A 25,812-nucleotide genomic window follows, 5' to 3' on the forward strand; every position below is an offset into this window, starting at 1 on the left:
ATAACCAATACAAAATTAACCATATTTTTCTTTTTATTGAAAAAAATATATCAAAGAGGTTATTGTATTAAGAATCAAATTTTATCTTATTTTTTTATTTAAAAAATAGATAAATTAGTTCTTATATATTAAATTAAAGAGTAAATTAGTTTTTTTATTTTAAGTTACATATACCGCTTATGTGGCTGGTAAAGCAACCAGACATTGACACTTGATGTGTCACGCATATCTCATACTAACATAAAGAGGCTAATTCAAGCAAAATAGATGAAGTTTTTAATAGAAAAAATGAATAAAAATTTTTACAATGAGGGACTAATTCAAGTAACCTAATAGTAATACGTCATCATTTAAAAATAGTAGTTTAAATTTTTAGCAAAAGAACTAATTTATTCTTCGATCTAAATTTTAACGACTAATTTGACCATTTTTTGAGTAATGAGAGTAAAATGCAATCTGAATTATAGTATAATGGTCTCTATATCACAAAATTTGAGTGCAATGATAAAACAATATTATGCTCTAAATGGAAGAATCTAAATTTGAATATTTGAAACAATTATTGAAAATGATAACCACAAATTTCAAACATGAACTATAAAATGGATATGAAAAATATCATAATGAAAAGAGTGTAAAAATGAGGAAGAGATGATGCAATTGGAATGCCATCATCATGGCTTGCCAACATCTTCAACTAACAACCTATCAAGATAACGTAGGGGTAGATTTAGAATTTTCTTTTTGTGGGATCAGAACTAAATTATGAAATTTTAGTGATTAAAAAATATTTTTATAATTCCTAATTTTATTATTTTTGAAAGGATTAAATATATATATTTTTAAATGTTGAAGTGTAATTTTATCATATATTAACATATTTTTCATTATTCATAAAAAGATTAAATTGCATAATTTATATATATTTGGGCTTCAATCCACTCTATTGTTTTGGATTTTTTCTTTAAATCCAGGGAAATGGGCCTTTGTGATCTTCATAGCCCCGATTCGGGCTCTATAAACCAAAATATAAAAACAACAAAAGGTAAAATACACCTAACATAATTAAACTATTAGTAAATTTACGTTTTAATCGCTCAATTTTAAAAAAAAATTATAAAATGATCATTAAATTATTCAAAAGTTTTCATTCAAGTTACTGAACAATTCAAAGTTTTTTATCTAAGTCACCAGGCTGTAAAATTTTTATTTAACAAAAAATTAGCTAATGAGACCCAAGTAACAATTTGACAATCGATATAGTTGATTAGTACTCAACGACGAGTAAAATATATATTAGGTCCAAGTCGATCTAACAGCCAGTGTCGGATATTGGAGAAAACTTTGGATTTTAATTTGTAGATACGTGACATTTAAAAACTATTTCAATTTTTTTTAAAGTTTAACTATAGAAGAGAGAGAAAGGAGAGTTTCCAATTGGTCCAAGTAGTGCGAATGAAGAAGGCTATACAACAATAATTTGAACAGCTTAGTGACTTCAATAAAACTTTCGGATAGTTCAGTGACCAAAATAATTTTTTGAAATTAAGTGATCAAAATATAAACTTACTAATAGTGTAGTGGCCTTGGATGTAGTTTACCCAATGGCAAAACATATATGTTTATCTATAATTTATTAAATAATCGATTTTCATTAATGGCCCTCACTAATTTAATTTAGCAAAAAGTATGCAGAATGACGTTAATACCAAAGGGTTTTTGTTGTTGTTGCCATTTTTATGAATAAAGGAATATTTTCAATGTAAATAAATAAACATAAATTATCCTAAAAAAGAAATGAAATGAGAAGAGAAGATCACTATCCTTCATTTATGTCTATTTATTATTGTTATAATTTAATTATTTTTCATGGAATTATTAATAATAAAAACATTCCCCTAAGAAAGACAATCAAATCGTTTATTTGATTCACTTGTTCTTTCATCAATTAAGACAAGAATAAGCCAATGTTTTCTCCTCCACAAGCTCTTTTGCTGTTGCATCCATCTTTTCTCTCGAGAAATCGTCTATCTTCAGCCCTGCCGGGATTAAATTATATCGAATTAATGTACAAAAATTAAATCTCAAATTACATAATAAATGAATCAAAATTGTAATTTAACCAAAAGAATATTACATATCAAACACAAATGTAAAAATTTAAACAAAAGTATCATGGAGGATTGCATTTTGCCCCTTCTACTTAAAAAATGAGTAAATTAGATGTTTAGATCAAAGAGTAAATTAATTATTTCTGTTAAAAATTTTATCTATTTTTACTATTATATGTATGTTAGAATGAGATACACATGGCACAATTTTTTAAGTAAAGGAATAAAATATATCCGGACTCCTAAAGCAGTGGAGTCCATAGTACTCAGAGGCGGATACAAGGGGAGGCTGGCAGTGGCCTTGGCCCCCCTTAAAATGGAAAATTTATATTTAGGCCCTTGGAATTTTTTTAAAATTTAAAATTAGTAAAAGTAAAATTATACTTTGTCCCCTCTAAAATTATAGAAATTTGATTTAATCCTTTAAAAATTATAAAGATATAAACTATAAAAAATTAAATTTTCATTCGGTTCCCCCTAAAAATTTGTTCTAGCTTTGCCGCTGATAGTACTTTTACCAAAAACTTACCCTGAGCAATTGACCATTGTCCTTTATCACATGTAACTGGGAATGAGTAGATAATGCCAGATTGAATTCCATATGATCCATCAGAATACACTCCCATGGACACCCATGTTCCCTACAATAATCACCCAATTATAACTCATACATACATAGATAGATACATACATACATACCTTGGGAGTCCCAAGAACCCAATCACGAATATGATCACAAGCAGCACTTGCGGCGGACAATGCACTCGATAGCTTGCGAGCTTTGATAATGGCGGCACCGCGTTGTTGCACCGTGGTAATGAACTCCGTGTTCAACCTATAAAAACGACGAAGGATTAGTTCAGTCACGAACGTATAGTGTCTCGAAATATAAATTCGGAATTTTACGTTACCAATTGTCGTCCGCTACGACACTTCTAACAGGCTTCTCTTCACTGTTTGTGGGCGTGACAGTGGCATGGTTCACATCCGGGTATTGAGTGGAGGAGTGGCTACCCCATATGATCACGTTCTTCACTTGACCGACATGGATCTTTAGCCTCTCGGAGAGTTGTCCAAGCGCTCTGTTATGGTCAAGTCGAGTGAGGCATGTGATGTTTTTCTCCGGGATTGACGGTGCAAATTCTTTCAAGATAAGGGCATTGGTGTTCGCTGGATTAGCGACCACCAACACCTTACAATCCGGTGCGGCTTGTTTCTCCAATGCCGAAGCTTGAGCCTTGTAAATCGATACGTTTTTCGACATCACGTCTTTCCTTTCCATACCTTCTTTTCGTGGGAATCCGCCAACCATCACGGCTATGTTCACACCTTTACAAGCGACCATGGCGTCGGTGGTAGCAACGACATCTTTGCGTAAAGCCAAAAAACCAAAACCGAGTTAAAAGAGAACGTTTGATCAACAAATGTGAACCATGATGTGCAAATTACACATACCGATGAGAAGAGGAAATGCAGCATCAACTAATTCCATTTTGACACCGTTTAAGGCCTCGGTGGCCGGTTCGATATCGAGCATATGAAGAATTATGGGTTGATCGGAGCCTAACATTACTCCCCTCGCAATCATAGGCACTAAAGCATACCCGATTTGGCCTGTTTTAACACAAAAGAACACCTATGAAACACAATACTAATTACTAAATAGTAAATAAAATATATTAACAGCACAATACGTACCAGCAGCACCAGTAACTAAAACTCTAACTGGTTCTTTCGCCATTGATGATGAATTGAGGGTCGAAAATGGCCGTAATGGAGGAAATATATGAGGGTGATGATGATTACATGATACAGAAGGTAAAACCCTTTTGTGTTGATTACAAGATGATCTTTATAGCCGGAGGATCCTCACAGTTAGTTTCGGTTTCAATTTGTGTTAGTTTGTAGAATAAATTAGGATAATTGAGAAACTGGCACTTGTTGATTTGACTTTTTCAAATTTATAAATGGATTATATTCTTCCATTTCAACTTTGAAGGAAGTTTTGGATTAGAAGAGTTTGGGTCCTAACAGGGGACTACTCAACAATTTGACAATTCGACTTGATGAACTCAAATTGAATTGAGTCCAGATTGAGATGAATACAGAGCGATTGGAACCTGAATTGATTTAAACACTTATTGATTTCTTTTTAAAAACTCAAATTTGAAATTTTGACTCGATTAAATCAAATTCGATCCTATTTGGTTTGATCATAAGAGTCTAAAACTCGAATTGTCCAATTGAAGCGAATCCGAATTGACTTAGAATATGAAGTGATCAGAACCCTTAATGATTTAACTTGAAAATCTTAAACCTGAAACTTCGATTAGACTCAAATTTGATGCGATCGAATTTTTTCATAAAATTCAACAAATCAAATCATCTAACCTTAATCTCGAATTGAATCAAATCCAAATTGACTTGAACATTTAATGATTAGACATTGAATTGATCTGGATCCTTAATGACCCGACTTGGAAAAATTCAAATTTGAATATTTGAATCAATCGATTCAAACTCAAATTCAATCTCATCCAATTTGATCATTAAAAAACTCAAACCACCTAACCTTAAACCCAAATTGAATCAAATTTGAATTAACTTGAACATAAAGTGATTAAAACTTGAACTGATTCGAACCTCTTAATGACCCAATTTGGAAATATCCGAATTTGAATATTCGAATCAATCAATTCAAACTCTAATTCAACCCCATCCTATTTGATCATTAAAAATCTCAAACCACCTGACTCTAAACCCAAATTGAATTGAATTTGAATTAACTTGAACGTGAAGTGATTAAAATTTGAACTGATTCGAACCATTAAAGACCCAATCCAAAAAAACCCAGAGTTTTAAACATAAAATTATTCTAAATCTAAAATTATCTAAAATTAAAATTTTCCCAAATCAAAATAAACTGAAATTTTAAAATAAAAATTCATGCTATATAGATACAAACTCGGATTGCTGTAATTAATATTTAGGAGAGATTAAATTACAAAATTTTTATTCATTTAAATGATTAAAAGACTTCAAATAAATAATTAATACTTGAAAGGGACTATTAATGATATTTTCCCATTTGATCAAAGGGTCAAGATCCCTAATATCCCCAGTTGGTCTCCAAATAATAAAATTAATTATATTTAAATTCAAGATAATAATAACTTTTTTCCTTTCAATCAAAATCATATTTATTTTTATAAATTTATTACATAAATAAATTTCTTTCTGTATTTACAACTTAGAGAGCAAAAAAATTAATCATTCTTGGCCCAAAAACCATGAAATCCAAGAGGGAAGTTCAAGTGCTTAGGGACTTCAAATCTTGCTACAACCCCATCACTTTCTCCAATTCTCTTTGGATCCAAAATCACCAAATAACATCTCTGTATTGAAACTGCATACTGCAAAAAAAAAAAAAAATACAACAACATAACATTATACATCATGCAAGAAAAAACCCCTGAAAAACACTGTCAGAACAGAACAAAAATGGGTCGGATTCTAACCTCGACGACAAGAATATACCCATCTTCTTCTTCAGTTCCTTTAGGGACAAAAATAGGTTCACCAATGAACCTACGAGCCCCTGCAGGCCATGTACTTACAGTTTTTGATGATAAATTTAGCTTCATTACCATATCAAATGGAAAATGAGGCAATGCTTGTCTTGTCCCTGAAGATGTTGCTGCATAAATGCATGTATTCTTTTTGCCCGAAAACTCCGGGTTGATGATCGGAAAATCCGATGGCTTGTTCCATTCATTCATGTTCTCCATTGAACATTCATGACAGCTGCCATTAGTGTCCAATTTTATTGTGACATGAACTAAGTGTGGTACTAAGGACTCGTTTTCGTGTTGTTTTACGTTCATAATCGATGGATCTAGTTGTCCGCTTTGCCAATTATATCCTGTTTCCATACCAAATTGTCTAAACTTGGAAAGCAGATTTCATATAAAGTAAATATATATATATATTGAACTTACCAAATAGTTTCTGGAAGTTGAACCATTGATAAGAACATGCACAAGCTTGGATTTGAATCAATGAATTACCATCAATATCCTTGATTTCAAAGGCATTGCCAACATGTAACAGCCATTTCCGAGACGGTGCTTCCACCGGTACCCTCCAATCTCGTTGTCCGGCTGACTTATCAGATGGAAACCGAGGAAGCAAGTAAATTGGAGACGTGGACTTACTCGGATTCACCGACAATGCCGAAATCATCGGCGATAACCCGCATACTGCTGTCATTGATCCTGCAGTACTTAAATTATACATGACACATTAAAAGCCTATAGCTTTTTAGGAAATTTTCAATAAAAGTATCATGAATATGCTTCTACTAAAAGATAGATTGCATTTGGTCTTTTTTATTCTTTGATGTAATGTATAAAGATTAATTTATTCACGTTTAACTTCTAATATAGATACCTCCACAATAATTTTACTGAAAATTTCTAAATTTGATTTGTGATTCGATCGTTACCGATAATGTCAAGCTTGATCCGGTTTCCGAACAGTATGTAATAAGTATCGGTAAAAGCCCAATCATGGATCATCAAATGATCAGGGATGTTAAATTCTTGTTTCTGCAACAAATTGAAATTCGAATCCAACTCTAGAAAAATGACCAAAAAAAAAATTACTAAAACATTTCACATTAATAATCTGTTTTTTTTTTTTTTTTATAGATATTCTAAGTTCTTAAATTATTACCATAAAATGTAAAGTTGCTTCGAGGCAGTAACATGTCCTCTGCATTACATGTTACTGCAAGTAGTCTGTTCCTTTGAGCATCAAGCTTATAATGAGACAATAATCTTTTTGGGGGCATCTTGAATACACCTATGGAGCATATTATTACAAGAAAAAAGACAACATTCAGTTGAACTATATATATATATAAATATGTTTATTACCTATGGTAGCTTCAAGGTTGGAATATTTAATAAGGGATTAAATTTTGCTATTAGTTCCTATACTTTACAAAAGTTGTGGACTTAATTCATATATTTCAATTTAGTCATCCTTATTAAACGATAACTATTGATTTCATTAAGTTCAACTATTTCTAAAATTTAATACAATAAACATATCATCATATGTGTAATGCCATGCTAGCTTATTATTTTCACATATTACTAAATAAAAATCTAGTTAATGGATTAATGACGATCATTTGCATCAAGACTAAAATTTCAAAATAAAAAAATATAGGGGCATAGAATAATCTAATTGAAGAATATGGGCTAAATATTCTAGTAAATGATGACTGGTAATTGAATTTAACTAAATGAAATTTAATCATTATTGTTTAAGTCAGGACTAAAATTTCAAATTTCTAAAAGTACATGGACTTAAATTGATCAAATTGAAGTATAGGGACTAAATCCACAAACTTCTGCAAAGTATAGAGACTTATTGCAGAATTTAGCCTTCAATAAGGTGTATGAAAATTGTCATATTCAATGCTAAGGACATACATACTTACCATGTAACACCGGCTTCAACAACCGGGCGGCTACGTCGAATAAATCACCGGGCCCCCGTTTCTCGGCGGATGGCGGGGATTCATTTATCACATTAAAACTGCCAACGGTATCCAACGTCTCCGATTCGATCTGGTAAGGATCACCACCTTCCCATAAACACAAAAGCTTTCCACCCCACTTCAACACACTAGTATTAGCTACATTTTTCATCACCTTAACGTTACCAAGTTTTTTACCCCCTTTTAAGACCGAAAATGGACCGCGGTGCGTAAACCGCCACGAGCCGGTCACCGGATCGCGTTCTTCAACTTGAGCTTCGGTCTTTATGTACTTAGCCGTGAATTTAACTTCTTTGGGAACACCATCGATGCTAAACGCTCGAAGGTAACCGTGACCATCTAGAGGGTGCACGGTCGAGCCGTGATCATCGACGAATAACCCCGGACCGGTTAAGTAATACGTACCGGAAGGGAAATCAGGGGGGATCGTACCTTCAACGACACGGAGTGTGATCGGCTCAGACGTTTCCGACCGTTGCGAGATGAATAGAAACTGATAGTCCCAAAAAGCAGCCATGGATTCATCTTTGTCTGGTATTGTTAAAGGACCAGGAACATGGTGATTATCATCAACAGGGCTGGAAATAGATGTGGCTTGTGGTAGTTTTCTTGGTAATGATGGTTGATGTAGGTAAGAAGGGAGCTTTAAAGGCGAATGAAACATTGTAGGAACAATATGGAATATTTTTGCTTGCATTTTTTTTTTTTTTTGTGTGTGTGTGTGTGTGTGAATGATGATTGAGTACTTATATATACTACGTAGCTTATGGGAAGGTGTGGCAATAATTTTTGCATAGAATAAAAAAGTCATGGGATAGTCGCGGAGCCAAAAATATTTTTAGGAGTACGGAATAAAATTTATAATTTTATAGTAATAAAGTGAAATTTTATCATTTTAATAGTTTATATCTTTATAATTTTTAAAGGATTAAAATATTTTTTCTTATTCTTTGAGGGTCAAATATAATTTTATAAACATTATTAATTCATATATACATGAGAATAAAAAATCTTTTAAAATTTTATAAACATTATTAATTCAATTTAATAAATTAAAATCTAATAGTAATATGTATATATGTGACATGATATTGGAATTAATATATATACACGAATGTTGGCCACTTGACCTATTCTAATTTCCATGGAATTTTCTGGTAATTACAGATTTGCCAGTGGTATGGTGGTTGCTGGTGTGATAATGCGTTGGACTATCATGGAAGACAAGAATGTTGCACCATGGAAATGGCAGACAAAATATGTGTTTTGTTTTGTTTTTATTTTCAGTTTGTTTTCTAATGTGAAGGCAAGAGCACATAAAACAAAGTAACCAAAAAAGACCTCGATTATGGCATTACTGTAATAGATATTTACTATGTCCCAAAAGCAAAATAAATTGTATATATTTACTGCTTAATTACTGTAATATTCACAAAACTGTTGGGGGAAATTCAACAAAACCATTAAAACTGTTGGGGGAAATTCAACAAAACCATTAAAGGTGTTCTGTTTAAGTACAATGGAGACTATAATAGGAGTCGTGTTATATTTTACTCTTTTTATTGAAAAATTGGGTAATTTACTCCCTCTATGTTTGTTGATATCGGGAATTAGTAAGGGAAGAAACAAAGGGGAGATGGCGGTGGAGGAAAGGAGGCCGATTCACCTGAATCAGGAGAAGAGCTGAAATATGATAAAGACAAGAGAGGAGGAGATTGACGGCTTGGTATGTTGCTAGGATTGCTGAAAACGAGGGAGGAGTCCCCTCGTCGTGCCTTGGGGCATTTATAGGGGAATCGGACAAAGTTCTATCACCAATAAACTTTGGATATGATAAATATGTGGCCAGCCAAGTGGCAAGACTACCGTTTACGACTCTAATATTTCTTTTGTTGAGATAGTAAAGAGATTATTAGACCTCAATGGTTCCTAGGTGATCCCCCCTTAAGGAGAGTACACCTGCTAATAGTGGGTGGCCAAGGACAGGTGATCTTCCTATGAACTACATGGAGTATTCAGGAGGCCAATCACTTAGTGACTGGTCGAATGTGAGGCAGAGGGCCATCTGCGGGTGCTCCTTAAATATATTCTGGTAGTGCCACGTGTCTAAGTTGGTAGGGGTGTAACAACATTATATCAAATAATAAACTAGTCATTTTGTTAAAAATTTTATTTATTTCTTCTATTAAAAATTTATTTTTGTACATTAGCATGAGATACACGTCTAATTATTCTGTTAGCTATGCCACTTTTAACAATACAATTGGATGAAAATTTTAACAGAAATAATCAATTTACTTTTTGATCTAATGTACATAGACTAATTTATCTATTTTTTTAAGTAAAAAAATAAATTGAAATCTAACTCTTAATATAATGACTTCTATAATATTTTTACCAAATGTGGGTCGAAAAATTGGGCACTAATGAAATTAATGATTAAGGGTTTGATGCCATTAGTTGTTGTTGGTATGATACTGCTTGAAAAATGACAAAAATATTATAATAATAATAAGTAACAAAACACAAGGCAGTGGACCATGTGTCTGCATTTGCTACGTTGGCCGTTTATTGAGGAATATGCTGATCTCATCTTCAACTTGGATGCTTCCAAATCTGAACTTTCACTAAATATTGTTCAAATTGCATGGATTAATTTAATTTAAACTTGCCATCAAGCTTTTGGTTGACTTCAATTTTTCATTTGCTTTAACAGTTACTACCCTATTTTGCATTATATGTAGTTAATATTTGTCATTTTTTTAGTGCAAAGAAGTCGGTGGGTTGGATTGAAATTATAATTTTATTTTAAATTAGTCTTTAATTTTTTTAAAATTTTAATTATATCATCAAACTATCAATGTTATATTAATAAGGATTTTCCATTACTAAAACTGTTAATTTAGACGTTAACCGAGGCTTCAATCTTATATGATATAATCTAAAGAAAAATAGATGTTATAAAAATATTGGTTTTAGGTTTTAAAACTTTTACAGAAATCATCTTTTCTTTCCCTCTCTTCAAATTTACTTTTTTTTAGTTTTTAGTTTTAAAAGTTGTGGCAACATTTTACTTTTCTTTAAAATTTTTATTTTAAATTATGTCACATAAGATTTTATATGTCATTTAATAGTTAAATTAACAGTTTCAATAATAAAAGGGCTTGATTAATATAACATCGATAATTTGAAGATGTAATTAGAATGTTTTAAAGTTTAGGTATCAATTTAGAATAAGAGCCATAATTTGAGGATGCCTAATACAATTAACTCTTATTTAACTTAGTACTTTAACGAGCTTAATATGTACTATTGATTGATTTGGTTGGTTAAATCAATTAAATCGATTTTTCTTTCACTATTGTTTACTTTCAAGTATGATTAATAAAGATTGAATATAATTCAATTTAAATTTTGATTAAATTTAAAAATAAAAATAATATATGTTACAAGTCAAATAAATAGATCAATTCTATTATGAAAATTTATATTCGATAAGGGATTGACTTAACTTCCTTTAGATGGGCAAAGGAGATTGCTTTTGATGAGGTTAAAAATAATGGTGACGGTGAGGTTAATTACTATAGCGGTAAGATGGAATACCGCAATTGTTGTTGTGAGATTAAATTAAATTAAATATGCAAAATAAATAATTATATTTAATATTAAATAATAAAATATTTTATATTTTTATTTATGTTAAAATAATAAATTTATTAATAATAAATAATAAATTTATTAATAATATTTGTATTTATTTTTATTATTTGTAGTCTACTTAATTATAAAGGTAAAGTATCAAAATAGTCACTTTTGTTTACTTGAGGTTATAGTTTAGTCACTTATGTTTGAAATGTTACATTTTAGTCACTTATGTTATCGTGTTGTAACATTTTAGTCACTAATTCGTTAACGATAAGCTGACGTGACACATTAAATAATCATTTCAAAAAAATAATTTAGGTTAATTTATACAATTCGCCCCCATATTTTTTCGTTTTGAGCAATTTAATTTTTTTCTTTTATGTTATTTTAACTTTCCTTTTTTTCCTTTTTTTCATTCTCTTCTACTTCTCCCTATGTTTTCCTTCTCCCTATGTTTTCCTCCTTTCTCCATTTCTTTTAATGTAGTTTTTCTATGTTTTCCATTTGTTAAAACTACTCACTATACTTTTATTTTTTGAGCAATTTAATTTTTTTCGAGTGAGGTGAGCTTGTGGACTAGTTTTAACAAATGGAAAACATATAAAAACTTTGTTAAAAGAAATGAAGAAGGGAGGAAAAAAGAGGGAGGAAAACAAATGAAGAAGCAGAAGAAAATGAAAAAAAAAATTAAAAGAACATAAAAGAAAAAAAATTAAATTGATCAAAACTGAAAAAAATTAAATTTTCGTTTAAAATGATGATTTAACGTGCCACTATTGGAAATTATAGATTGCAAATTTAATTTTTGATGAACACTTATTCAATTTTGGAAAGTGATAATTTATCATGCAATAGTTACATTTAGAAAGTGATAATTTATCATTCAATGGATACATTTTCATGGGACATATTTCTTTTAAGAAATATGTCTAACATGAAAGGTTGTAATTCTTCAAATTAGTATCCTTTGAGTACATATAAATAGAGAGTCTATGGTGCTCACAAATAACAATTACAATAAATCCTATTTTCAGAAATTAGAGTAAGAGTTAGAGAATTCCTCAATTTTTCTAATCAAAGGAAATTTAAAATTTCGTTGTATCCTGAGAGGACCTTTGTCTTAACCCTCTAGCAACTTTGTGTGGGAGTAAATAGTTCTCTTTGGAAAGTGTGATCTGCGCCACAAAGTCTACTGTTTGTTTCCATATAAGTCTTTGATTCTATCGTCTCCACTCAAATATCCAACAATCAAAGAGAACTATTTCGGAGATGTCAACGAAGGCTACTACCTATTCAAAGTGATGAACCAAGAGTTTGTGAAACTTGATTTGATGGTTCAAATTTTAATCGTTGGAAGGACAAGATCTTGTTCCTTTTTACTATCTTAAATGTGGCGTATGTTTTGGATTCAAACCTACAACCCGTAGAGGACCCCACTCCTAATGCAAACTCTGAGGAAATTGAGAAAGTGGCTGAACTCAAGATAAAGCGCAAAAAAGACAATTTCACATGTCGAAGACACATCCTTAACACCTTGTCTGATCGATTATATGATCTTTACATGTCGATACAATCCTCGGTGGAAATATGGAAATCTCTTGAAAAGAATACAACACTGAGCGACAAGGTATTGATAAATTTTTAATGATGAAGTATTTCAAATTCAAAATGTTCGATAGTATCTGATCATGGATCCAGTCCATGACTTCCAAGTCCTTGTAAGCAGGCTTCGTGAATTGAAAGTTGTTATTCCGGAATTATTACAAGTTGGGGCTATCATCTCGAAGTTGCTTTCGTCTTGGAACAATTATCGGAAGAAACTTTTGCGTATGGTAGAAGAATTCATCGTGGAGAAAATACTTAGGCATTTGCGTATTAAAGAGGAAACTCAGAAGTGTGATACGGTGTATTTTCCCCAAAGTTCTAAAATAAACCATGTGAGCGAGTCCAAGAACTCTTGAAATGGTAAGCGAAAGGCCATATCTAAGACCAAGGACGAGCAAGACAAGAAGAAAAAATCTCACAATTATTATAATTTCAATAAGAAAGGACACTATATTAAAGATTGCAAACTTCTTAAAAAGAAACAAGATACCACAACTCCAAAAGCCAATATGGTGGAGGACATGAACTTAGTGGCCATGGTTACGGAAGGAATCGGGAATTTGAAGATTGGTATGATGACTGAACTTAACTTAGCCATGAATGATAAGTCCTGTAATTGGTGGCTCGACTCTGGAGCTACTGTCTATGTGTGTAATGACCGACAACAACTCAAGAGTTATGAACTAGTGACAAACTGTGAAGTGCTTATGGGCAACTATCAATCGGTTAAGGTGCTTGGTCAAGGTACAGTGGGACTCAACTTCACATCTAGGAAGAATTGACTTTGACCAATGTGTTGTATGTTCCCGGTGTGAGAAAGAATTTAGTGTCCACAAATATTCTGTGTAATAAGGGGTTCAAGATTATCTTGGAATACGATAAGTTTGTCTTGCTTAAGGGTGATATATATAGGAAAAGCATATTGTAACAAGGGTATGTTCAATTTAAACATTGATATGAATAAAGTTAATTCTTCTACTTATATTGTTGAATCTTATCCTTTTTGGCATGCGTGTTTAGCACATTTTAATTTTAAAATTTACAATATATGTAAAAGAATGGTTATATAAGTCTAAGTAATGATGAGTTTGTGGGTAAATGTGAAATTTGTATTCAATCAAAAATTAACAAGAAGTCGTTTCCTAATAAGTGTGAAAGGAATTCGCAAGTGTTAGATTTAATTCATTCGGATGTTTGTGAATTAAATGGAACACTAACAAGAGGTGGAAAACAATATTTTATCACTTTTATAGACGACTTCTCTAGATTTACTTATGTGTATCTCATGAGAAGTAAAGACGAGGCTTTTGATACGTTTAAATGTTTTAAAAATGAGGTTGAGAATTTGCTTAGCGAGAAAATTAAAGTACTTCGTAGTGATAGAGGTGGTGAATATTTTTCAAATGAATTTAATGTATTTTTTGATGAACAAGGTGTGGTACATGAGTGTTTCGCGACTTATACTCCGCAACAAAATGGTTTGACAAAAAAAAGAACTGTACTTTAATAGATATGGTTAACTCGATATTGTTAAATGCTAAACTTCCATATAATCTATGGGGTGAAGCATTATTAACTGCATATTATATTCTTAACAGAATACCATCGAGAAAATTGAAAGTATCTCCACATGAGTTATGGAAAGGCCGACTACCAAACTTAGATTATTTCAAAGTGCGGAGGTGTTTGGCTTACTATAGAGTTCCCGACCAACAGAGAACAAAGTTAGGTCTAAGAGCCGTCAAGGTTGCATTAATTGGATATGCCTAACACTCTAAAGCTTATCGTGTTCTTGACTTAGTGTCAAATACGATAATTGAAACAAGAGATATTGTATTCATTGAAAATAAGGTTTTCAATGATTTAACAGATTCAGAAAAAGAATATCAATCAACTATCTCAAACGATCAAACCAAAAAAAGTCTTTGTGATAATAATGATACGGAGTCGAGGAAAAGTCAAAGAATGAAAAAAGTAAAAGATTTTGGTCCTAATTTCATTTTCTCGCAATCTCTAGCATTCCCTTTTGAGGGAAATAGAGAATCTGTAATAGGAAGATCCCCATAATGTTTAATGTGGATGGTGATCTAGAATCCTATGGTGAAGCCATGACTTCTAGGGATGCAACATTTTGGAAAGAGGAGATCAATAATGAAATGGATTCAATATTATTCAACAATACTTGGATCTTAGTTGATCTTCCTCAAGGATTGAAGCCTATCGGGTGTAAATAGGTGTTTAAAAAAAAGAATACTTCAACAGAGGGTTTTCCAACCTTTAAGGCTAGGTTGGTGGCTAAAGGATTTAGGCAAAAAAGAAGACCTAGATTATTTTGACACTTATGCACCAGTGGCTAGGATGACCTCAATTCGAATTCTTATAGCATTTGCATCTATTCATAATTTAAATGTACATCAAATGGATGTTAAGACGGTTTTTTTGAATGGTGATCTCAAATAGAAAGTTTACATCGAGCAACCAAAAAGTTTTGTGCTTCCTGGGAATGAACATAAGGTGTGTAAGTTGATCAAGTCATTATATGGTTTAAAACAAATGCCTAAACAGTGACATAAGAAATTTGACTCGGTTATCTTGTCATATAGTTTTTTTATATAATGGTGCAAATAAATGTATTTACACTAAATTTACCCATAGGTATGGTGCAATTATTTGTCTTTATATAGATGATTTAATGATTTTTGGTACGAACATGGAAGGTGTTCATGAGACCAAAGAGTATTTAGCCTCAAAATTTAAGATGAAGAATCTCAATGAGGTAGATACAATTCTAAGCATAAATGTGAAAAAGCATGAAAATGGCTTTATACTAAGTCAATCTCACTACATCGAGAAAGTATTGGAAAAGTTTAAATACTTGAATAGCAAGGATTCGAACACTCCATACAATTCGAACTTTAAGTTAAGTGAGAATAATGGCAGGGTTATAGAGTATCTTGATGACATCAGCACAATCGAAAGTCTAATGTATGCAATGCATTGCACTAGACTCGATATCGCATTTGTTGTGTGCAAATTGGCTAAATTTAAAAATGGTCCTAGTACCGATCATTGGAAATGAATTTGTAGGTTTTTTGGCTATATTAAGAAAACAAAAAATTTGAGATTATTCTATAGTGATTATCCTACAGTACTAGAAGGTTACTCAGATGCAAGTTGGATTACAATTCTAAGTGACAATAAGTCCATATCGGGATGGATTTTTACAATCGGAGGTGGAGCATTTAGTTGGGCCTCCAAGAAACAAACTTGCATACCACATTCAACTATGGAGGCTGAATTTATAGCTTTAGCAGCTACTGGCAAGGAAGCGAAATGACTAAGAGATCTCTTGTTAGATATAAAGTTGTGGCCACAATGTAGGTTCTCTATTTCCGTATATTTTGATTGCGAATCTACCATGTCTCGAGCATACAATAAGGTGTACAATGGAAAGTGTAGACATATAAGATTGAGACATGAGTATATGAGACAATTGATTAAAGACGGTGTGATAATTGTTACCTATGTTAAGTCAATTGACAATTTAGCGGATCCATTGACAAAAGGTTTGTCAAGGGATTTGGTTAATAGTACCACCACTAAGATGGGATTAAAACCATTCTAATCACATCGTTAATAATGGAAACCCTACCTTGTTCTAGCCAAAAGTTAGTTTCAAGGTTCAAAGGGTAATAACAAATTATCGAATGACAACGTACACTAAAGATCAGGATTTAATGTTTATATTTTAGGAGGATGAGTTTTACTCTTAATGGATGGACATTAATTTTCATGAAATCCACCTATATAGAAATGAAGTGGTGCCGCTTCAACAAGATTTTCTTTATGGTTTTCTCTCGTACATATTTATGAAACAGGATGAGCACATAGCCATAATGGTGCTAAAGCAAATTAAACTTTTTGATTTTGAGAAAATTTTTCGGTATTGATTTTGAGAGCGATGGTTCAAGTGACTAGCCACCATTCACTTTGTTAATACTTTGAGAGTTTGCACTAAAGGAAGGTTCAATCTGGAGACACCTTTCTTTATTCATAATCATTGTGTACTTATTTTTTAGAATTAGTAATCTAGTGGGGGATTGTTGGAAATTATAGATTGCAAATCTAATTTTTGATGAGCACTTATTCAATTTTGGAAAGTGATAATTTATCATTCAATGGATACATTTTCATGGGACATATTTCTTCTAAGAAATATATCCAATGTGAAAGGTTATAATTCTTCAAATTAGTATCCTTTGAGTGTATATAAATAGAGGGCCTATGGTGCTCACAAATAACAATTACAATCAATCCTATTTTCAGAAACTAGAGTAAGAGTTAGGGAATTCCTCAATTTTGCTAATCAAAGGAAATTCAAAACTTCGTTGTATCCTGAGAAGACCTTTGTCTTAACTCTCTAGCAACTTTGTGTGGGGGCAAATAGTTCTCTTTAGAAAGCGTGATTCGTGCCTCGAAGTCTACTGTTTACTTCCATATAAGTCTCCGAATCTGTCGTCTTCACTCAAATATCCAACAACTACATCAGCTTACCGTTACACCGTTAATGACAATTAACAGCTCAGTGACTAAAATGTTACAACACGATAATGTAAGTGACTAAAACATAACATTTCAAACATAAGTGACTAAAATGTAATTCGAGGCAAACAAAAGTAACTATTTTAGTAGTTTACCTTATTTATAATTAATTCATATAATTTTTACAATAATAAAATTTAAATTTTATTAAATTATTATAAAACATAACATTTCAAAAAATAAACATATTAAAATTGTTTTATATTAAAGTATTGGTAGGAAAGTGCTTGGTATAGAGCTACTTGCCTCTCTCATTAGAGACCTTAGCTAATATATGTGGGCTACTCTAATCTCTATATGCCACTCATTCAACTATGATTGAGGTTTGGGTATGTTAGTAAATCATATTAATAGGTATAGGTAGGGTGGCCTTACAGTAGGTACGATCTTCTTTGGATTGGGTTAAGCTGTTTGTATTTGGGGTTCACATGAGGTGGATATGATTCTATCAGGATTCTATCAGACCAACTATTTCACGTCATCATGAAGTGACTTAAGACAAGGATGAATATGCACCGAGATGAAAAAAGTATCCAATGAAATGTTTGGGTGACAAAATCTTGCAACATGTGATTTTACTGTATTTATAAACTCTAATAAAATTATTTATAAAACTAAATCTTAATCGAAGAGTTTATTTATTTATTTATTGTATTGTTATTTTTCATGATTTTGCAATGAAAGTAACTTAAAATTTGTGTTAGTCTCACAAAATGGGGCTAATTTTGGGCTGGGCCTTTTAGTTAGTATTCAAAATACGCTGCATTTTGTTTTCCTATTCTTTTCCTTTAGCTGTTGAAAGTTGAAACCTTTCAGCTTTCTTCCCATGCTAAAATCCATTGCCATCTCCTTACCCAAAAGTTCGTCACCGAATAAATTTATACAATTTGATTGATGAATTTCAAACCTTCTAAAGTCACCGCACAGCCGCAAAAATTTTTTCTTAGCAAATAATGCTCGCCGTCGGAGAGACGACGGTGGATGTTCAGAATTTGGAGTTACAGCAACACTCAAACTTGATCGCCACTCAAACTTGATCGCCACCAAGTCGCGATGAAGTTTCATGGCTCACTCGAATGTACTATGAACATTGTTCTTTATAAATCCTCTCTCTTTTAGCATTTAATTTCCTTGAAAAGTTTAGATTCTCTCTCTCTTTCTCTATCTATATATAAATTCTTGAATAGAAATTGCAAGATCTATAAGGTAGGTATGTCTTGCTTTAACATTTGAATCCAATTTTAAAAATTTTTCCTTTTGGTGCTAAACGGTTTGATTCAATAATTTCCATAGTTTAGATATTGTAGAAACAAAGCAGTTTTATTTATTTATTTAAATATTTGATGTTTTTGATTTATATCTCATTTCTTGCTGAATTACAGTAAAGTGATGGCTACTGAAAATTAAAATAATAATGCGATGAATATGCTTTTTTTTTAAAAAATAAAAATAAAAATTGATGGTAGAGTTTGATTTTATTGTGCTAGAAAACATTTGAAATTTTTACATAATTTTAATAAAGCTAGGTGGCCATGGTCACATGGAGCAGATGTGTATGACTAATTGACTATATGTTCCTTGTGGCGTGCACACTATTTTTTAAAACAAGTGGGATAGACATTTATATATAGTCTTGATTATGGAATTTTAAAAATTATGATATAATCATTGATGATATAGATTTATTATATTTTGATCACTGATCGTTTAATTGTTGTTAATAAATTAATGACAAGTTGACGTCATAAATTATATATCATTTTAGATGAAAATTTTAAATCAAATTGTATAATTAATCTCTATATTTTTAAGCAATTTATTTATTTTTTTAAAATTTTCTTTTTAACATGTTTTAGGCTAAAAAAAAATCTCTTCCAAATGAAGAAGATGATACCTTCTCTCTCTTCATTGTATCTAGAGACCTCAATGGAGGTTAGGCTTTTATAAAACATAGAGATCCCTTATTTATTTTTTTGTCACAATGTGTTAAATTTTAGAACTTTGTTATTATTAGTTTGTTAGAATGGTTCTGAAAAAAATTTGCTTAAAAATATTGGAATTATTTGTGTAATTTGATTTAAAATTTTCATCTGAAATGATGATATAATGTATCATGTTAGTTTATCATTGCACCATTAACAACAATTAATAACTTAGTGTCTGGAATGTAACAAATCGTTTTCATTAGATACCGCATCATAACTTTTTTAAAATTAGATGACCAAAATTTAGACTATACATAACTGATGACATTTGTAGTTTATAAAAAAATATTTATAAGGTAAGTAGTTAAAGATGATGAATGATGACCTAGCTGGAAGAAGTTGTTGGAACATTTGATTGTTTAATGGCGTGTTAGAGTGGGTGTATGTTCTAGTCAAAGTTCTTTAAGGTTGACATTATTGTCATTAAAGGACCATATTTTCAGGGCCAAATTAATAGAGACATGAATGTTGCTTGAAGCCCATGTTTATTTAGCTCGACGCTTCTTGTGATAAAACATTGTTTATATTGCTCGTCTCATTTCATGTTCAAACAACAATTAGAACATGTTAGTTTGGAACAACCAAAGTCTTTATGTTAACATGTTTGACTTTTGATTAAATCTCATTAAAGCATTAAATATAGAGATGTTTCGTGTCCAACATTCTAGAATAATCATCACCATTTGCTTGTGTAACTTTGAGAAGAAGAGAAGTTTGATATGCTTGGAAAAACTATGCTTATCCTTATCCTATCCTTATATTTTGAGAATTTTGAAGCTGATAGAACGCTTCTTTAAAAAGAGCCTTGTTTGAATATTTTTCAAGATAAATTATGAAGATAATTATTAGAATTTAAACATGTGATAAAGAGTTATTTTCTAGCTACTGATCACACTGGGGAGATTCTATATATAGATTGTTGGTCGACTTCCTCATTAGCCATTTAGGAGTGTGTTTAGACACTCATTGTTAAGGATTTTTATGGAGATATATTGAATGCAAGTGAGGTATTAGGGGAGAGTGGTTTGTAACAATTTGACTTAGACTTTGGGGTTGGAATTATCCATTGGGAAATGGTAGATTAGACTTTAGCAAATAGTTGTATTGGATGAATTGTTGAATAAAATCATTCTCTAAGTGAGGCTCTATAGACATAGGGTTGGTGAATCCGAACTACATTAACAAATATCGTACGTTGATTCTTTCTTATTTATCTCTTTGACTAACTTACGTTCTGGGTTTGTTAGGCAAACTCTATAATTCTATCCCAATTTTTGTTCCAACAAAAGATAGAATGAAATTGTTTTTGAACGGCTGCAAACCAAGGCCATCATGTGTTCAGTTTGCAGTAATGAAGTCGATTAATGCTTTATATGATTGGGTGAAAATGTGATGCTACACATAATGGCTTGACAGTAGATCTTGGGGGCACACCATATTGCAATTTACGTGCCATATGATGTGCTAAATTTATGGTCAAAAACTTGGTGATGATCTTTAGGCTTTATTTGTAACACTTCACGCTCGATCCATCTACTGAATCCGGGTATGAAGCGTCACAAATGGACTTATACTTAATAATTTCTAACTTAACTATTATATAATAGTCTAAAAATAAAAACTATTTAATAATGAAATTAAAGATAATAATTCTTACAACTAAGGCCTTAAGTCATTGAATGCTTAATCTCTTAAATTTCTAACTCTAATCTGTCTGTTTATCTACAATGAGTCCCCTTACAACTCTTAGTCGGGCTAACTATTCTATTATCTGGATTTTAAAGGTACTGCTATCTATAGTATCGTAATTCCCGAGGTGAAGCCTCTAATGGTATCTTCTTTCCATGTGTGTGACTCTAATTGTCTGCGATTCTCGTACTCAGTAACATTTGGCTTGGTCCCACCTAAAGTCCTTGATTAACCTTGTAAATCCTACGAATATCATACAAAATCTTGTAAGTTCAAATGAATTTAGTGAGTTCCTTTATTGTACCGTAAATTAAACCCATCACACAAGGGTAAAAAATGTAAACTCATATAAAATAAATAAGAATTACTCTCTGCTTGCGTAAGGCAAACATTTGACATCAGGGTGGTGGACTCCACCTAATCCTCTAAGCTACTCGCTCACTGTGAGTCCTTCCTTTTAGTTGAACTTTTCACTTGACCATACCCTGAATACCTTGTCACATCAGCGGGTTCTATTCTTTCTTCATGCTTTTTCTTTTTGAAAATAAATCTGGTTTGAAAATGGTTTTCTTTTACAGCAAAAAATTAAAATTTTAAAAACCAACCCGGTTTGTGATATTTATAGCAATAAATCTAAACCGTATTTATACCTGTGTGATAAACCATAAAAGTAACACATTTTAATCCCATACTGAGTATATTTTTGGATGATTTATCATATAAGTGAATTAGATGCTCCTAATCCTTTAATTTATGTTTTATACTTAAGAGAGCATAGGGGAACAAAAGGAGTAGAAAATGGGAAAAAATGGATGAAACAGGCTTATTTAAAGATCAACACGGCCAAGGCTAATTCCATACGGGCTGGCCACACGCCCATGTGGCATCCCATGTCGATATCACTCCCTATTTCCCAAACACGAGGAAAAAGCCAATTTTTAAGGTTTTTGAGCATTCAAAAGTCTATAAATACATACTAGAAGAAGACCTAAAGGGACACACAGAGCAGAAAGTAAAAATTACTCAAAGGAAGCCGTTGGAATCATCTCAGAAACAGATCCACCTCAAGATTGAATATCTCCATTCAAATTTCTTTCGAAGTTTATTCGGGTTTTTTTTTGTCTTGTTGTTTTTCTAAATTTGAGATGTCTTCCTTTTACATTATGAACTAATTTCCCTAGATATCTAGGGAAGATGAAGCTTAAGATGGATCTTATTATTTAATGTTCTGAATTTAATGATAAATACTTATTCTTGTTCTTAATTATGTGTTCTTAATTCTTGTTTTAATATTTTCAGGATATTAATTCAAGTTGATGTGCTTATTCAGTGGAGCAAAAGTCCCTGTTTAAGATTAGATCTACCATAATTAAGCAGATTTGCATGTAACCCTAGAAATAGGGTGACATAAATCTATCAGATTAGAGTCAAATCTAATAGGGGAATCCATAGTTCGAGTTAATGCAACGATAGGGGTTTTAATTAGAAAGAGATTTCAATTAATCAACCAAAAGTTAGTTGTTCTTAGTATCGAAAGAGATATTAACATAATTTAGGGATTTCTACGGATCAAGACAAGTGAATAAATCGTTTGATTTAGAGTCAGAATAATAAGTGAAGTCTAGGTGGATTCTTTCCTGGGTATTGCCATCATTATAAGTTTTCTTCAAGTATTTTTCCCAATTCGCTCTCTGTCGCGTTCAATAGTTAATTAGTTTAGTTAATTTTAAATTAAAACAAATCCCTTATATTTAGGCTAAATAATAGAAAGATAGTTAATACTAGTACTTTTAGTCCTTGTGGATATGATATTCTGGACTCACCATAGCTATACTACCATTCGATAGATGCGTTTGCCTTAGTCGTGATCGTAGTCTAGTTTAGTGATTTATAAAACGATCATTACTGTGTTTTTGGATAAATGGATCCTTATTATTTTCTAGCTTTCAACTCAATGATCTTCTTCATTATTCTCATACAACAAACTGCTTCGAATGTAAGCTCGAACCAATTGAATCAAAACACATAACTCGAAAAAATTTCAATTTTGGAGTGAAAATGAAAATTCTCTCTTCTTTAATAGAAATCGGTAAAATAGTTATTCTAAAAATATGTTTATAAGTTGAGAATAAATTCTCTCTATTTTTTGGCAGAATAACAATTTTTCAAAAGTTGTTTTAATAACTCTATCGATATCATCTATTTATAGGAAGAGAAAGTAGAAACCCTTATAGTGTTGTAGTTGTTTATTTTAAATAGGAAAACAACGTCCTGCTTAAAATAGGAGAGGGGTGAGTGACTCACCTTTGTATTTCTATTAGGGTTGTCATCCCCTTCATGTTATATCAGAGGTTTTGGGCCTCTCTCACATTAGGTCCAATTACGAGTACTTCTTGGGCCTTTTTGACCTAGTACTTTGTAATATGATCTAACTCGTTTCAATTTTTCTATTTTTTAAAATAAACATTAATATTTACATATTAAATAATTTTATCATACCAATTTTACTCTATAAAAATTTTACAATTTTACCCCTGGTAAAATTTTGATGATTTTACCCCCAATAAAATTTTGAGAAAATTTGTTCAATATGTCATAACTCAATATGTTCACTATGATCGAATGATTTATTTTCAGTTTTGGGCTTCAAAATAGTCCAAAAACATGAACCTATTCTTCCATCATTTTTTAATAATTTTTTATAGCATTGCAAATTTCTAATTTCATTTCCATTTTTGGAAACCTATATTCATTTTCAAATGATTTCATTTCTCTGTTTCAGAGAAAACCATAATCATTCTTGAATGTTTCTCATTTTTTTTCTATTCATTTCGTTCATTTTTATTCAAACACGCAATTCATTTCTGATTTCAACGAGCTAGCGGAGTGACCAATTGGACATATGAAGTTGAGGCTCAAATGATTTATAATTAAGCTCCAACTTTTTGCTTATTAATTATAATCTCATTTAGTCACGAAGTCATTCCAATACAGTATCATGATTGAACACTCCCCAGTGACATACCATTACAAAACCAATTACCCAGTGCTCGTCCAAGAACCTTGTCATAAGTGTGTTACCCTCATAGGATATCCTTAATCTCTTTGAGATAATATTCGTTCTCCTAATATGATCCTATTTTATCTCATGGTAACCATTACATTTGTTGAAAAAATGGGTTTGAAAAACACCTCAAAAAATAAATTTAGGGAAAAACTAGAGTTTTAAAATTTTTCCAAAACAAGATTTTGGTTTTGATATCTAAAGCAATAAACACTTAATCAAAATTGTACCTTTTTGATTCGTCTAGGATGAGCGCTTCGACCAAGTAGTCTTCTCCGCTATCCTCAAGCTCACGTTTGCCAAGTGTGGGTTTGTTTCGAATCAGAAATTTTTTCACAAAAATTACTTGTGGGGAAATTTTACAATTTCTCTAAACTTTTGGGTCAAGTTCTAAATCAGAAAAATATCACTAGAAATTTTCTGGAATAATCTCTTTAAAGAATTTTCTCTCTACAACTTTCTCTTGAATTCAAGTGTGTGTAAATAATAGCGCAAGGGAGTTTAGAAAGTTCAACTATGGTTAAACTTAATCATTTTAATATTAAATTAATATTAATATTTATCAAGATAAATATTAGATTAAATTTAATATTAAATCTTATTAAAATAATAGAATATTTATATACACGATAAACAATAAATATTAAGATAATCACTTTAATATTAAATTAATATAATATTATTAAGATAAGTATTAAGTTAAAATTAATATTAAACTATTAAAATAATATTAGTTTTGAAATAGTTAATCTGAAATCAAATTCTTTGGTAGAGTCCTAATAGGAGTGTAACTCTTTCACTGCTCAACCACCGATTACCAACTGTCGCCGTCACAACCACTGGCATCGACGTGTCCAGTGATGCAAGTGCGACACCCTTATGGCACCCCAAGCCGATTTGGCTACTACCGGTTCGGTCTGGGTCAACGACGACCTGACCAATCTGGTCTAGCCACCGGTTGAACTGTCGACCTGGTTTCACATACCGAGCTCAGTTCAACCAGTTTTTGAGTCTTGGTCTCAGTTTTGAGCTTTCGAGCCCAATTTAAGATCTCAGATCTAATTTTCAGGTTCAATTATTCATTGGGCCAATTGTTTGAATTCAAATTATTTTTCAAAAATATCATATTAATTTTAATTAATTTGGTTGATTTAATTTTACTTGATCAAAATTAATTTTCCTAAAAACCACTTAGAGATTTTCCAAATTAATTTTTCAAGAAAATTATTTAATCAAATTCTCTAGTTGAATAATTCTCATAACCACCTAATTTAATTCTACATTGAATAAATTGATTCAATTAAATTATTTTCAAAGTCAAGAATTTTCTTCTGATTCAAATGCAATCCAATCGAGCTTTTGTTGAGCTAACAAAGGGACTAATCAGATATATACAATTAGGCTCTAGTGATTGCAATTATGTTCAGAAGCATCGTTCCAAAAATTCGCAATTACTTAATCATAGAGTTAGTCCACAAGAAGTACCATGATTGAAAACTCCTTATTGTATACTCTTTACGAAAGCAATTCATCCAACTGTTT

At 31.5% G+C, this 25,812-nt stretch overlaps 2 protein-coding genes across 2 annotated transcripts; both read right to left on the reverse strand.

Annotated features, from left to right (window-relative positions):
- Nucleotides 1-1,844: 1,844 nt before the first annotated feature.
- Nucleotides 1,845-4,041, reverse strand: LOC108482748 (malate dehydrogenase, cytoplasmic-like). Its single transcript, XM_017785865.2, has 6 exons — nt 3,810-4,041; nt 3,567-3,725; nt 3,023-3,479; nt 2,811-2,946; nt 2,641-2,752; nt 1,845-2,039 (listed from the first exon to the last, which is right to left on the reverse strand). Exons 1-6 carry the CDS (start codon nt 3,850-3,852, stop codon nt 1,945-1,947), a joined length of 1,002 nt encoding a protein of 333 aa, XP_017641354.1. The 5' UTR covers nt 3,853-4,041; the 3' UTR covers nt 1,845-1,944.
- Nucleotides 4,042-5,285: 1,244 nt separating this feature from the next.
- On the reverse strand, nt 5,286-8,397 carry LOC108482766 (carotenoid cleavage dioxygenase 7, chloroplastic). Its single transcript, XM_017785878.2, has 6 exons — nt 7,621-8,397; nt 6,846-6,974; nt 6,616-6,747; nt 6,110-6,385; nt 5,630-6,033; nt 5,286-5,524 (listed from the first exon to the last, which is right to left on the reverse strand). The coding sequence occupies exons 1-6, from the start codon at nt 8,375-8,377 to the stop codon at nt 5,378-5,380; spliced, it is 1,845 nt and encodes a 614-aa protein (XP_017641367.1). The 5' UTR covers nt 8,378-8,397; the 3' UTR covers nt 5,286-5,377.
- Nucleotides 8,398-25,812: the final 17,415 nt, after the last annotated feature.

This window comes from Gossypium arboreum, chromosome 12 (genome assembly GCF_025698485.1).
Source record: "Gossypium arboreum isolate Shixiya-1 chromosome 12, ASM2569848v2, whole genome shotgun sequence".
NCBI classification, from domain to species: domain Eukaryota; kingdom Viridiplantae; phylum Streptophyta; class Magnoliopsida; order Malvales; family Malvaceae; genus Gossypium; species Gossypium arboreum.

What these genes read in the sequence shown, in the direction of transcription:
- LOC108482748 (XM_017785865.2), bottom strand. Translation starts at nt 3,852, where the DNA reads ATGGCGAAAGAACCAGTTAGAGTTTTAGTTACTGGTGCTGCTG. An exon ending in TGCATTTCCTCTTCTCATCG is followed by an intron (nt 3,480 to 3,566) that starts GTATGTGTAATT and finishes CTTTACGCAAAG; the next exon opens with ATGTCGTTGCTACCACCGAC. An exon ending in GGGTTCTTGGGACTCCCAAG is followed by an intron (nt 2,753 to 2,810) that starts GTATGTATGTAT and finishes TGATTATTGTAG; the next exon opens with GGAACATGGGTGTCCATGGG.
- LOC108482766 (XM_017785878.2), bottom strand. Translation starts at nt 8,377, where the DNA reads ATGCAAGCAAAAATATTCCATATTGTTCCTACAATGTTTCATTCGCCT. An exon ending in GATCAAGCTTGACATTATCG is followed by an intron (nt 6,386 to 6,615) that starts GTAACGATCGAA and finishes TAAGTACTGCAG; the next exon opens with GATCAATGACAGCAGTATGC. An exon ending in GGTATATTCTTGTCGTCGAG is followed by an intron (nt 5,525 to 5,629) that starts GTTAGAATCCGA and finishes TTTTTTTTGCAG; the next exon opens with TATGCAGTTTCAATACAGAG.